Raw genomic sequence first — 14,002 nt, forward strand, 5'->3', positions numbered from 1 at the left:
CAGTTTTGTCTAAAGACACAAGTTGGGATCCTCTAAGAGTTGGGCAACTAACAGCAAAAGCCCACTTCCTGTCATAGGAGGGTTATTTTCAAACTCCAAACCCCAGCACTACTTCTGTCTCTGAGAGGGAGAGGGAGAGGAGGAGGAGCTGTTTACAAAGAAGATGTCTGATTACGGAGTCACATCAGTGGCCAGATTGGATCAGATATTTAGTGCTTGATTAGGGTGGCCAGTGGGCAGGTTAAGGCTGGCAGATCCTGAGTACTCTCCATTTAAGGGTGCTTGCACCAGGATACACTTTGCCGACTTCAATGCCCAGCTCTATGGCTGGCTAGCCCTACGTCTTTAACAGGGGACAAGTTCAGCCAAGGCTCAGTTGGTGGATTGCATGTTATGTCTATAGGACCCAATTATATCTAAAGTTTCTAAGCCATAAAGTCCTGTGCCTGTGTACATGGTGTAGACGTGGGCTAAATTCAAGAAGAGGGGTGAGAGAGAGTCAATCTGTAATTTAAAGTTTATTAGAGTTGTGTTTTCCTTTTCATGTTTTTGCTTCATAAAGTGTACCATGAATCTAACAGCAATATTATATTAAATGTACATGTTTGCAGTAAATTGTACCCTCATTTAAGAAATGTGGAAAAGCTGGGGGGAAAGAGGAAATCTTAAAACTGAGTTAAGTCAGCAGTTCAGCAAGTGCTTACAAAAGACAGTCAAAATACAGGCAAGTTACATTAAATGGGCATTATTTGTTCTTACTTTCCCAGTGTAGGCAAGTGCCTGTGATATAACAATTTAGGCAATAATGGGAGAATAAAAAGCATATTAGTTTCAATCAGATTTCCTGGCATATATCACAGACCCTAAGGAATTACAAAGACAAAAAAGCGAGCTCTTTGGTTTCTGTATGGTTCCTTGCAGAGCACAACGCTGCACCTGCAAGCACTTGGATGAAAAGACCGGGATTCTACTGAAGTTTGCACTTTCTCCACATCGGCCAAGATGGGTAAACTGCCTTAACACAAAAGTCACATGTCCCACAAAATATTTCCTTCTATCTCAAAAGAGTATTAGCTTCTTTAATCTAAGAAGGTAATGAGAGGTTTTTAAACTGATTAAATCAGCTTAGTTCATAAAGTCTATTATGACTAAATATTCAATTAAAACGATTTCCAAACCAAAATCTGACAAAATCCTCCCTGAAAGTAATTTAGATGATAGGTTTTTAACATTAGGCAAATTAAATCCTTCTCACAGTTGGTATTTTCTAAAGGGTCAGAAACAGTTGCAGAAGTTCACTGGGGCAAAAATCTACTTTGTGTGCTAGTCATGTTCCATGATCATAAACAGAAACTAGAAATATTAACGTGAGCCTGACATTCCTATTTATTTTATTTTTACTTCAAAGGCTACATACATGCAAAAGTTGAACATGTCATCACACATGCTTTAAATAAAGTTCAAAAAATAAAAATACTTCAAAATCCATTTACTTATGGAAATATATACGACAATTATAGTGAAGTCAATTATATCCTTTTTTCTAATCTATCAGAAAAATACTTATATTATAAAAAAGAGTTTTAATTCGTGTCCAGAATAATTTTTTAAAATTCTTGAGTCACAATTTTAAAACAAGTTGAATGTTAGTACAATGTCTGGAGAAACAAGTCCCAGGCTTTTGCTAATGGGATCTGATATTCTCATACTTCATTTTGAAATCACTAAGGAAACTCAAGTTTAGGGGAAAAAAAAAAAGCATTTTAAAAAACCTATGATGATAAGTATTACGGCTGAGGTGGTTACTAACCAAGTGAAGGGCACGACTTCTATAAACAGATAATGTTCAAAGTCCTTTAAAATGTTTGAATGGAGATTTTTATCTACAAACACATAGTGGAGGCTTAAAGTAGCCTCGAGTCTCTCTGCTGGTCAACACTGCAAGAGGAATTAAAAATCCCAGGTACAGTGAAGTTCTGAGTATACTGCCCTGTTGAAAAATGTGTGAGCAGACACTACCTCCTGTGACTCCACAAACAAGCCGACTGGGGGAAGTGTCTTTGAATGGCCCTGCCTTTTATCAGGCAAAAGCAGCCCAAGGCTTGGCAAAGTCAGGAGAGGGAAATCGGCATATTCTGAGCACGTCTCCATGGTCCAGAGGATGACCATTTCCTTCTAATAAAACCAATATTTCTTTGGTAGCATAATACAATATATATCAACAATCCCAATAACTAATATGAGCTGAATGCACTCAAAGTTCAACTTTGTAAATGTTCACATGCATCCTGGAAATGAGATGTAACTTCCTGCACCTACATGAGAAAGGGTGGGGACAGCTGCCCAGGCTGGAGGACTACTGATGATGAGAAATGACACACAACGTGAGCAGGGAAAGGGATCATTTAACAAAATGTGTTAGCGTTCACTGGGAAAGCCCTAAGTGGGTAAACACATCCGAACTTTGCAAGGAGCTTAATCCAAACAATTAAAATATCACCTTCTCTTTAAATCAGAAACATCAGGTTTCCTAGTGGGAGAAATCCCTTGCTACCACTCTAAGCCTTTGGTTGAAAAGGCCAAATTAAAATTCGGGTTAGAAATGTTTCTACGAAGGGTCCAAAGACTTAGAGCTTGATTTATATCCTGATACTGAATTGTGATTATAGTTTTCATGTTAGGCAATCCAACTATTATTTTCCTTTTATCACTAAAAAAAAGTTTTAAAAAGGAAAATTAAAGATTTGAGTGCAGTCAGTGCAAAATCAGATTAAGTATGGTTTTTCTTTTCCCTGGGACAGAAAAAAACAATGCCCAGCTCACAGCACATAGGAATGTGTCACAACACATAATCAGAAGACAGGTTTCTCCAAGCTAGTATTCCTCCTTGTACAGTGTGGTATTCAAAAGCAGTATTGTCACGATTATGCATATTCTCATTAACTAGGTACAGCAGAGCTACTTAAAGGGAAACCAATTTCTTGTGCCTCAATGAAAGGGGAGTGTAGAAAACAATAATTAGGCTGAACAAGGAATTTTAAAGGGCACAAAAAAAAAATTCAGAGTGAAAAGAACAGAGAATTTAGAAAGCCAAAAAAAATGGTTTTTTTGTTGTTTTTTTGTTTTTAAAAAAGCAAGTAACGTGACGGTAGAAACCCACACAATCTCCCCCCACCCCACCTGCCACTTTGAGTCCTAATTGCCCATCTGCAAGGACAGAAACCCACTCTAAATTGACCAGCATCGGCTTCGGCAAGTCTTCTCTTCACTCTCCCTCCTGTTAAGACCGTTTCCAAAACCAATCAGCAAAGGACAAAGAATTCTTTACAGAGTGCAATTAGTGTTTTCCACGTCCACCTTCAAAAGCATGATGCTCTTCATGGGCTAAAGGACAGAAAAAAAACAAAAAAGAAAAAAAGGAAAGAAAACTTTAAGCAAAGGATGGGCCAACCCTCCTCTAGGCATCTCATTCAGCTTCCCCAAATGTTGGCAAGAACTCAAACACCTTATTTTTTATTTATTTATTTTTTTGCCAGTAACTGTTAGCTAAGGCGTGCATTTCCTGAGAAACGTAATAATGAAAATTAAAACAAGGAATAAACAAGCAATGGGCATGCAGCCTGTTTCTTCTTGCTGTGCCCGGGAGGATGAGTCATCTCGACAAGCCGATGAAGAGAGTATGTTGGGCTGCAAGCAAATGCCGCAGGGGAAAATGTGCCCCACAAAATGCATTGCGGGGGGTGGCGGGGAGTGCCTGACACAACCTGAGACAGAGCCACTCACAAGCCTATCTTGAACAATAAACTAAAAATAAAACAAAACAAAGAACCACACCAGGGTGACAGCAATTATACCTAGGTGCCCCTGCTCCCTACCTCTCAGCACTCTCCATGGGAAATGAAGTTTCACAAAATTGTTAAGTCTTATTTTTCCAAATCATGTTTCCCCCTGCCAATAGATATTCAGCCCTATCATCTGGTTCGCAAAATTACTAATTTTAAATAGGAACTCTAGAATTTTTTTTTTTTTTTTTTTTTTTTTTTTTTGAGATGGAGTTCTGCTCTGTAGCCCAGGCTGGAATGCAGTGGTGCAATCTCGGCTCACTGCAACCTCCTCTGCCTCCCGGGGTTCAAGCAATTCTCCTGCCTCAGCCTCCCGAGTAGCTGGCATACAGGTGCATGCCACCATGCCCAGCTAATTTTTGTATTTTTTGTAGAAACGGGGTCTCACCATGTTGGACAGGCTGGTCTCGAACTCCTGACCTCAAGTGAACCACCTGCCTCGGCCTCCCAAAGTACTGGGATTACAGGCGTGAGCCACCAGGCCCAGTCGGAATTCAGGAATTGAAAAAAATTATGCTACCAAAAATACTTTCAAACACTTAACGTTGTTTAAAGTAGAAGATGGCACAGGGAAACCTACAAAATACATAACATTTTCTCTAAGGCAAAAGACCGAGTGTAACAATCTACCTCCTGGATCTGGCTAACCATTACCAGGAAGCAAGGTCTGATAAAGGTGGGGTAATTCAGGACTCTGGGTGCTTTGATCCCCAACACGCTACCCACACTAGCAGTGAATGGGGTTCCAGGGAGGCAGATGGGCTGCCCCATTTCACCTTTTAAGCCCCTTCCAATTCTGTTTTTCTTTTTCTTTTCTCTTTTTTTTTTTAAGACAAGGTCTTGCTGCTCTGTCACCCAGGCTGGAGTACAGTAGCATCACGCTACTCGGCTCACTGCAGCCTCGACTTCCCGGGCTCAAGCAATCCTCCCACCTCAGCCTCCTGAGTAGCTGGGATTACAGGTGTATGCCACCATGCCCAGCTAAATTTTGTCTTTTTGACAGAGACGGGGTTTTGCCATGTTGCCCAGGCAGGTCTTGAACTCCTGAGCTCAAGTGATCCACCCACCTTAGCCGCCCAAAGTGCTGGGATTACAGTCATGAACCACTGTACCTGGCCTCTGTGTTTTTCATAAGGACTAAATTCTTCAGACTATTGCTGAAGAGGTGGGTGGAACGGGTCTATTTTCCCTGCAACATCATCTTGGACATTCACCCCAACCTACTCCGCACTTGGAAAAAACTTTGGGAGAGACGCACTTTATACTTCCCAGGTCACCTCAGGTTGGCCATACTCCTAAGGGCAGCCTGAAATCTGAACTAATTTAATAGAACATTTCTCACAGCTTTAACTTTACAAATATTTCACATTGTGTGAGTGTGTTTTCTTTTTAAGAAAGATATTTAAGGAAGACACCAAAGAAAACATGGTTTGATCTGCAAAGAAATTATACTATACTTCAGGGTCAAACAGAGGTACTATAGAACTATAGTGACCTGGTTTCCAAACAATAAATCCAGATATACAGGCTATCCAAAGATCCGTGTTACTTCCAGGTGTGAGGGGCAGTCTGGGGTGGTCATAGTTGCATACTAAAATGTTGATGGGTTACGGAGACAGTAAAACAGAACATTCAGAACTGGGAGTGCCTAGTGAACAGGAGTTCTGTCAGCCTTAGGTTACTTTGGGTAGAAAGGGATTATAGAATTGCTCTAAGCCTGGAGTTGGCAAACTTTTTCAGGAAAAGGAAGAGAATAAATGTTTGTCTTTATGGGCCATACAGTCTCTGTCCCAATTATTATTATTTATTGTTGTTGTTTTTGAGATGGAGTTTCTCTCTTGTCACCCAGGGTAGAGTGCAATGGTGTGATCTTGGTTCACTGTAACCTTCACCTCCTGGGTTCAAGCAATTCTCCTGCCTCAGCCTCCTAAGTAGCTGGGATTACAGGCGCGTACCACCACGCCCGGCTAACTTTTTATATTTTTAGTAGAGATGGGGTTTCGCCATGTTGGCCAGCCTGGTCTTGAACTCCTGACCTCACATGATCTGCCTGCCTTGGCCTCCCAAAGTGCTGCAATTACAGGCGTGAGCCACCAGGTCTGACCTCTGTCTCAATTATTAACTCTGCCACTGTAGCACTAAAGCAGCTATAGGTAACACGGAAACAAATGGGTATTGCTCTATGCTGATAAAACTTTATTTATGAACACTAAAATTTGTATTCATATAATTTTCATGTGTCACAAAATATACTTTTTCTTTTGATTTTTCCCAACCACTGAAGAATGTAAAAAGCATTCTCAGCTACACCTATACAGAAACAGGAGAGGGGAGGGGAAGACGGGGGCAGATTTGGGCTCCAGCTTCCTGCTCTAAACAATTCTCACAGCAGAAAAGACCTTTGTTACTCAGCTGCTCTGAAGAACTTAGCAGAATTGGCCAGGGTGGGGCTAGTCAGGGAGTGGAGTCTGTGCATTGTGAATTTCTCAGTCAAATAATGTGTATCCATATCAAATGTAAGTTATCAATGGCCCAATGCCCATCTACCCACTAGAGGCCATGACTGAATATGCTTGGGTTCTTTCTACATGGAAAATTTACAGTCACCTGGCTTCTGTAAACTTGGGAATACTTACACTAGGATCCTATTAACTAAACCAGAGTAAACGCATAAATTGGCCATTTCTAACTTAGCTCACCCTGCTGTGAAAAAGATTTCAGCCCAAACCTCATTTTTCCAAATCACTTCTGCAGCAAGTGGTATATACCCTGCTGAGTAAAGGACTGCCTGCTTTGTTTACAATAAAGAAAACTGCTTGTTTTTTCAAATTCACACTTTTATTTGAACGATCTTTGAGTTTTTAAATGTTAATTTATGACCTTAAAATATGGATTTCTGCTGAGACCCTTCCTCAGTCGTGTATCACACACTTTGCAATGGCCTCTACCTTTAGGTATCTATTCGATTTAACTGGCCAAGTCGCAGTTTTCTTTCCCCTTGTTTGGCTTTTTTCTTTCCCAGAGCCATCACAACAGCTAACCAGTGAATCATCCTGCCCTTTGTCAATCTTACTTGATTATTGCCATGGCCCTAAAAAGTGACCTGACCACTCTGTGGCCTTATTATCTGACAAAACAGGTATCTTATTATCTGTGTTGAGCCTGCTGCTAACCAATGTGTTACCTGGAAACTTAAATCATAGAACTTTGAAGTAGAAGGAACCTTGGAGATCATCTAAGACCAACCTCCTCGATACTCAGATGAGAAAGTAAAAGAATGAGAAGTTGTGACTTGCTCAAGGTCACACTGGTGAAGCTGGACAAAAATCCAAAGTGCCTGACTTAATGACCCCAAATTGGTGTTCTCCTCTTTAGAGTCAAGTGTGGAGCTGGTTCATGGGAAAAAATGTTTTAGCCCCATACGTAAATGCCAATGAAATACACTTCCATCTACAGAGTTTCTGCTGGTCTTGTGAAATAAAAAAAAAGAAAAAACTCTTGATGACCTTTCAATTAATATCTGGGGTGAAAATACAATTGAAGTATCCTTAAAGAATAAAAATAGCATCGGCAAATTTGCAACTTCTACACTGCACAGCCAATAAGCAACTTCTGCAGTGACATTTTTCTGTCTCTTTTAAACTTCCATTTAAAATTCAGAATATCTGTAGTGCCAGATCAGCCCCACTGCTTAACATCTAAGTCATTTGGCCTGTAATTATATGATTCCTTACAGGGAGGCCTTAGTGTTAATATCCCCAGTTATACTAGGATACTCACAAAACAAAATTTGATTTTTTTATCCTTTTTGGCAAAGAGTTGGAAAAAGTGAAGCACTAATGAACTGTATTTCAGCAATTCTAAGATGCACTCCTCACAACTACCACACATATATTTGAAGACTTCTTGTACCAATAATGTGTTACAGTTTAATTAGGAGCCTTTTATTTTTCTTTTTTAGTAATACTAAAAATAATGGAGCATTTTATCTTCAAGAGCATCTTAGATTCAATGAAATACAGTAGTTAAAAAATGGGTTATTGACTCTAGGAAGAGTTTTGGATATAGGAAATTTATCATACATGTGTAGGGCTGTCGTCCTTTTCTCTCTTTGTTAAATGTGTGACCTGCAGTTTGATCTACCAAACATTGGTTTAATAGCACTAAGATGTTTCATTATGAAAAAGAAGACTTTTTCAAAAGAGCACACAAAAGCAATGAACATGAATCATGATGGAAACAATGGGTCCACACACCTATTCATACCGTTAACATTTCACTACTAGGCGTGAATTCTCTCTCGGTTCTGTGTCACAGTCATTCATAATGAGGAAGTATTAGCATTTCAGTAGAACATTCAATCATGCCTGTGCTCAGAATGCATTTCTTCCACAAATACAGATGTTATACATTATAAATTCCTATTTATGAAGGGATGATTGAATATCTACCTGCCAGTTCATATAATGACATTTTTGTTACTGTTGTTTCCAATAGAATGTAAATTTTTTTCTGAGAATTAAAAATTTGAGTTCAGGTAAAAATTTTTGAAATAACAAACACGGTATTTGTTATTTCCTTTTCTGATCCACACAGTTAGGCAAAAATAAAATATCATTTTAATTTCTGAGACTATGTTTGGTGTTTTTTTTAAACACTTAAATGTATTTTGTTGAATTCTTTTCTGAATTATCAAATTTCAAGTGAGTCTGCCTTCATCGCATTTGCAAAACAGTTTTTATCTTTAAAAGTATGATAGAGTAAGCTACAAAGTAATAACTGGAAATGAGGCACTTACGTTTATAAAATACTGCTTTAAAAGTTATGTGGGGCAGAAGTTCATAGATCTTTTCTAAAACAGTCGCTTCACCCACTAAAGAGGCATTTACATTCCAGACTTGGACGACGTCTTCTCGGTCCCGAACACTGACACTAACTCCTATTACTTCATCATCTGAGGGGAAGACAGGAAAAAAAAAAAAAATGAGTGATACTTTCAAGTCAGTCTGTTTCTAAGAACTTAGTCTTTTTATCTGAAAATTAAGGATAAGATGGAAAAAAGGTGGCACAAGACAACTTGTAAGAAATAATTGTTTCTACGGGGAATCACTGGAGGAAAGCAAGTCAGTGCACAAAAGGTGTAGCAGTCACATCACATTTATCCAGGGACTCAGATAAAGTGTTCCAGCCGAATGCATTTTCCAGATAAGTAATTTACCCTTTTTAACTTTAGGAAAGCTTTGTGACTATTTCTTACTCTGTTTTGATGAGACTTTTTCTAAAATGGGTTGCATAATTCCTTGCCCTCTGAAAGCCAAGTGAACTGAAATGAACTTTTCCTTGATGCCTTGCTGTCTTTGGTAAGGAGAGCAAGAATTTCTCCTGACTTCCTGCCAAGCTTTCAGGCACCTTGGAGTGGTCAGTGCTATCTGCCCCAACACTAACTGGACCCAGATTGTGCATTCGCTGCTGCTCATCTGCTTTCTGCGGTTTGCTTGTCTGCTTCTTTCCTACGAATTCTTCCTGCTTCCTGATGCCTCCCTCTAGAAATCCCTTTTCTGGTTTTGGGCATTATATACTGTGGGCTAGTGAGCCAATGACCATCTGTTAGCCCTGTGTATAGAGTGAGAGTAAATCTTCTGAGTACAGCTCTGCTATTACAGGATTGTCCTTCAATGAATGAACGTTAAGGCATTTATCTACATTGATTAAGGTGGACTTTTTCAAAAAAACAAAATTCCAGATTAGGGCTGTCTTGTACACAGTTGAGAACAGCGGATGGATAGTAGGGGGTTATACTGTTTTATCCTCCCTTGCAGCCACTTTGTTTACACAAATTTGCAGCAAAATGAAAAGAATACAAACTTTTGATTCTTGGTTTTCCTTGTTCATGACACAGAAATGCAATACGGTCAGCTCTCTGCACTTTCATAAACAGCATCAATATGTAATAGGTGAGAGATAAGCATTATCAATATAAGAAAACTTTGCTTTAGTTAGTATGCTTTACCTAATTTGCTGGCCTCTGTAAATCTAAATATTCATGCCATCAGTTTTTCCAATTGTCTTCTGGAAGTTAAAACGTTTTAGTATTAGGATATAATTTAAATAAAAACATATCCAATTTACTAAAAGAAATAATTGGCAGTAAAGTAATTCCTTTCTTTTCTCCATTCTTCCCTTCTCTTTCTCCCCCTCTTCCTTCTTTTCTTTTTTAAAATGAATTTGATCCTGGCTAAATGTGTATGACTTGACACTAAATGAGTCCATTTATATAAATACTCAAAACCAGCGAAAATTGGCCTATGATGTTAGAAGTTAGACTGCAGGTTACCTTTGAAGGAAGGAAAGAGAGCAGAGAGGGATCCTGGAGGGCTGGTAATATCCTGCTTATATATCTGGATGCTAGTTACAGTTATATGCTTACTTTGTGAATATTTATCAAACTGTACACATATGACATGTGCACTCTTCTGTATATATGCCACATTTAAACAAAAGAGTCAAAAAACATAGTACCTTATCATGGCCATTCACAGAAACTTATTATTCCATCAAGAAAATATTCTTAGATACAGATTCTTTACTTTTTAATTTACACTTTAAAAATAGTCTTGCCAGAGCTCAATGTTATATTTTATATGAAAATAAAAATCATCAACTACAAAGGGGAGCTTTGCAGTTTACCAGTTTCAAGAGTGGCCATGAAGTCACAAGGTCACCCTTTTGAGGAAATGTTCATGTTTCCTGTCTTTTGGTGTTGCCAATTTCTACCCTATTGGTCAAAGTGTGACGTAACGGACGGATGCCGAACTGTCAATATTTCAGTTTGGTTTTGCTCTTGGTAACCAGGCATAGTTACTAGCACAGCACTTTCACAAATGGTTTGGTAAAAAAAGGCTGCAACTCTTATCCAAAGGCAGATCCATCAGCAAACATGTAATATTCATAAGTAGAATCAACCAGCAAAACCTTGATTATTTTAGGGTACTGGCAGCATAAGACATTAGAGCTGGGAGGAGCCACTGCTTAAAGATGAGGGGAGTGAGGCCCAGAGAGATTAGTTGACTTGCTAAAAGTGGCATAGCTGGTTAATGGAAGAGCTAATGGTTAATAGCTAATGGTGCTCTCATGTCTCAAGTCAACCACAAAACAATTGGTCTTCTTTATTCAATCCTGGCTATTACTACTTAGACTATTTTTCCCTGGTTCTGGAAACAGGAATAATTCATGCAGAAAACTTCCTCTCCCAGGGATTTATGTGTTTATAATTATACACAGGATACATTTTTGGCTGTATATTATCAAGTTGCTAAATACTCCCTATTAAAACAGAAGGAATCTGTACTTACAGACAATTTTATCTTAACCGGGGTCTCTGTTTTTTCTTTTTTTGAAAGAGGGTCTCACTCTGTTACCCAGGCTGCAGTGCAGTAGTGATCACAGCTCATTGCAGCCTCTACCTCCTGGGCTCAAGTGATCCTCCCACTGCAGCCTCCAAAGATGCTGGGGCTATGGGTGTATGCCACTATGCCCGGCTAATTTTTGCATTTTTTGTAGAAAGGGTCTCTCTATGTTACATAGGGTGGTTTCGAACTTCTGGCCTCGAGTGATCCTTCCATCTTGGCCTCCCAAAGTGCTGGGATTACAGTCATGGGCCACCATGCCCAGCGCAGGTTTTGTCTTACGTGAATAAAAAGTGGTGTAAGAAGTAAGCAAAACAAAAGTGGAATGATAGGAACTGCTCATGAGATGAATCCGAAACATGCCCCGGGACTGGCAAGGCCTACAGGGCTCTCAAACACGGCTCCATCTAAGACATCGGAGCGACAACTCATCATTGTCATTAGCTAAAAAGAAAATCTTAACTGAAAGCTGGGTAGGAAAAATAGTATTCTAAATGTTACTTCAGGAGCATTCAGAAGGAACTACCCCCAAAAGAAAACAAAACTTTAAACAAGCAATTAAATTCTGCTCTCTGAGTGGGTTCATGATAAACACAAAGCAAAACAAAAGCTTTTTGTTTTGCTCTCAGAAATACCCTGAGTATCTGAAAATGGTCTCCAAAGAAAAGCCCCGAAGAACTTCTGTCTTATCCTCCACCGTGTGATCCCGGGACATAACAGTGAGCATGTCCCCACCTACTACTCTAGTCCTCTTTGAGCAGGGGACAGAGAGAACAAGAGGAAGGGGCTAGGGGTTGAGAGGGACAGAGAGGATTGTGCCTGCCCACCTACAAACTTCACTAGACACCGAAAGCACTTTCCCCTTCTGGAAAAACTGGAAGAGATAAAGGGAACCTACTACCAACTGCATTAAGGGCCCAGTTAATGTCAGATTTTTCTTTTCTGCCTATTTATTTTGGACAGATGATTACAGATACTATTAAGTTAAGCTAAGAGGGAAACACATACATGAATATATACATACATATATAAATATAATATGCACATATGTAAATACACGTATGGACATAGACACACATATCTAACACTAAACACCAAAATCACATGAAAAAAAACTGAGTAACTTTGTAGTTCCAAAATAAACAACTTCAAAACATGTAAAAAGTCAAACACGTGATAACAAACTGCTGCAAGAAACAAGCACAAGCCAGGAGCACAAGAGGCAGGGCCGGCCAGAGCCGTGGGCTGCTTTACCTGCTGCAGCACAGTCTGTGAACTGTTCCCCGATGGTTGCTAACAGCAACTCTTTCCAAACTGTGGACTGATATGGGAAAATAATAAAAAACAAAACAAAATACACATATTTTTAGAACATTATCCTCAGGAGCTAAACAAATTATGTTTTCTTCAACTTCACATGTACTTTCTGTGCCCATATTTGGAGTCCACAGACACCTCCAAAGCCTAGGTGCAAACATTTATCACCGTGGCATATTTTTCAGTGGTTTACAAATAACTTTACACAGATACAAGTGAGCCAAAGTCTAGTAAAAGCTAATCTCTAGTGAAACTCCTGGTGAAATTCAGAAGAACTTCTAGGCAAAACGCATTCAAACGACTAAAAAATTTCCAATTTCTTTACCTCTCACTGATTCAAAACACAGAAGCTAATTATATGTGGATGCTATTAGTAAAATCTTTCTCTTCAAAATCCTTTCTCTGTTTTTCTTACTACTTATAAGGTACTTCAAAGGTTACACAAGTAAAGAACACTTAAGGACATTTCTTGTTTATTTAATACTAGAGTCTTGGGAAATTCCATTCACTTGAGGCAGACTGTTTATGGCAGGCGATAGAACTTTATGTAAGAATGTATGTAATTTCCCTGGAAGATTCAGTGCCTGCTGTGGTCTGCCTCCTACCAATGAGAAACACTGGAGTTTCTTTCTCCTCATAATCTACTAGTGGCATCCAATAGACAGCCAGATTATTTCCACTCACATTACTTCCTTTGAAAAGTTCTTGGTCCTATTTATCCTCCTTCCTGTGATTCACAGGCTCCAAATTGCCCCCAAACTAGGTTTGAATCCTGAGAGGCTGCTTGCTATCTGCAAACCAGGTGGGTTAACAACCTCTCTGATCATCAGTTTCTTTAGGTGAACAAGGAAATAATAATAGGTCTGACCTTCCAGGGCTGTTGTGGGTATGAAATTAGTCAACAAATGTGCTCAGAGGGCTTAGTACAATGACTGCAATAAAAGGGCTTAACATTTAAGATCCATGCCATAAACAGCTGTGTGTTTGCTATATTCCAAGTGCTCAATGCATATTAACTATAATAATAGTGTTTATTATTATGTCCTCACAAGCTTAAAGCAGTCTCGCTGAATCTTTAACCAAGGCCATGGCAGTTAGCCAGGGAACTGAGAAGTGACCTTTCATCCTTTTCTTTTGTCTTTCCTAGCCAGTCCCTTCTGGTCTATGAGTCTCCCACCTAGGAATCATTGCTTCCATTTTCTCTGTCCAGCTACAGTCCTTCAAGCTGTTAGTGATGAAGTTGAGAGCTGGGAGATGCCATTAGGGGAAGGGAGACTTCACCCTTCTGCTTTGAATTCAGACAAGGTTGGCCCACAAGACTCCCACTGGCTGATGACGAAAAGTAGGCTAAACTGCCTGGGATGAAGGCATTTGCACGGATATGAAAGAGTTATTATTTGTAACCCAACGCAGCCAAGTGAGCTAACAAGGAGAGGA

General features: G+C 39.4%; 1 protein-coding gene across 15 annotated transcripts in view; it reads right to left on the reverse strand.

Annotated features, from left to right (window-relative positions):
• Positions 1–14,002, reverse strand: part of EIF4E3 (eukaryotic translation initiation factor 4E family member 3) — a 133,381-nt gene that overhangs the window by 61,258 nt on the left and 58,121 nt on the right. For 7 of the 15 annotated variants that reach the window (XM_074032729.1, XM_074032730.1, XM_074032727.1 and 4 more), the window contains 3 exons: positions 12,503–12,569; positions 8,641–8,796; positions 500–3,384 (listed from right to left, as the gene is read on the reverse strand). In XM_074032729.1, coding sequence (XP_073888830.1) covers positions 3,338–3,384; positions 8,641–8,796; positions 12,503–12,569 — 270 coding nt within the window. In that variant the 3' untranslated portion in view covers positions 500–3,337. Of the gene's footprint in view, positions 1–499; positions 3,385–8,640; positions 8,797–12,502; positions 12,570–14,002 lie in introns of those variants that run through there. The other 8 variants (XM_074032725.1, XM_074032726.1, XM_074032723.1 and 5 more) reach the window with 2 other exon arrangements.

The sequence above is a fragment of the Macaca fascicularis genome, chromosome 2, assembly GCF_037993035.2.
Source record: "Macaca fascicularis isolate 582-1 chromosome 2, T2T-MFA8v1.1".
In the NCBI taxonomy this organism is placed as follows: Eukaryota; Metazoa; Chordata; class Mammalia; order Primates; family Cercopithecidae; genus Macaca; species Macaca fascicularis.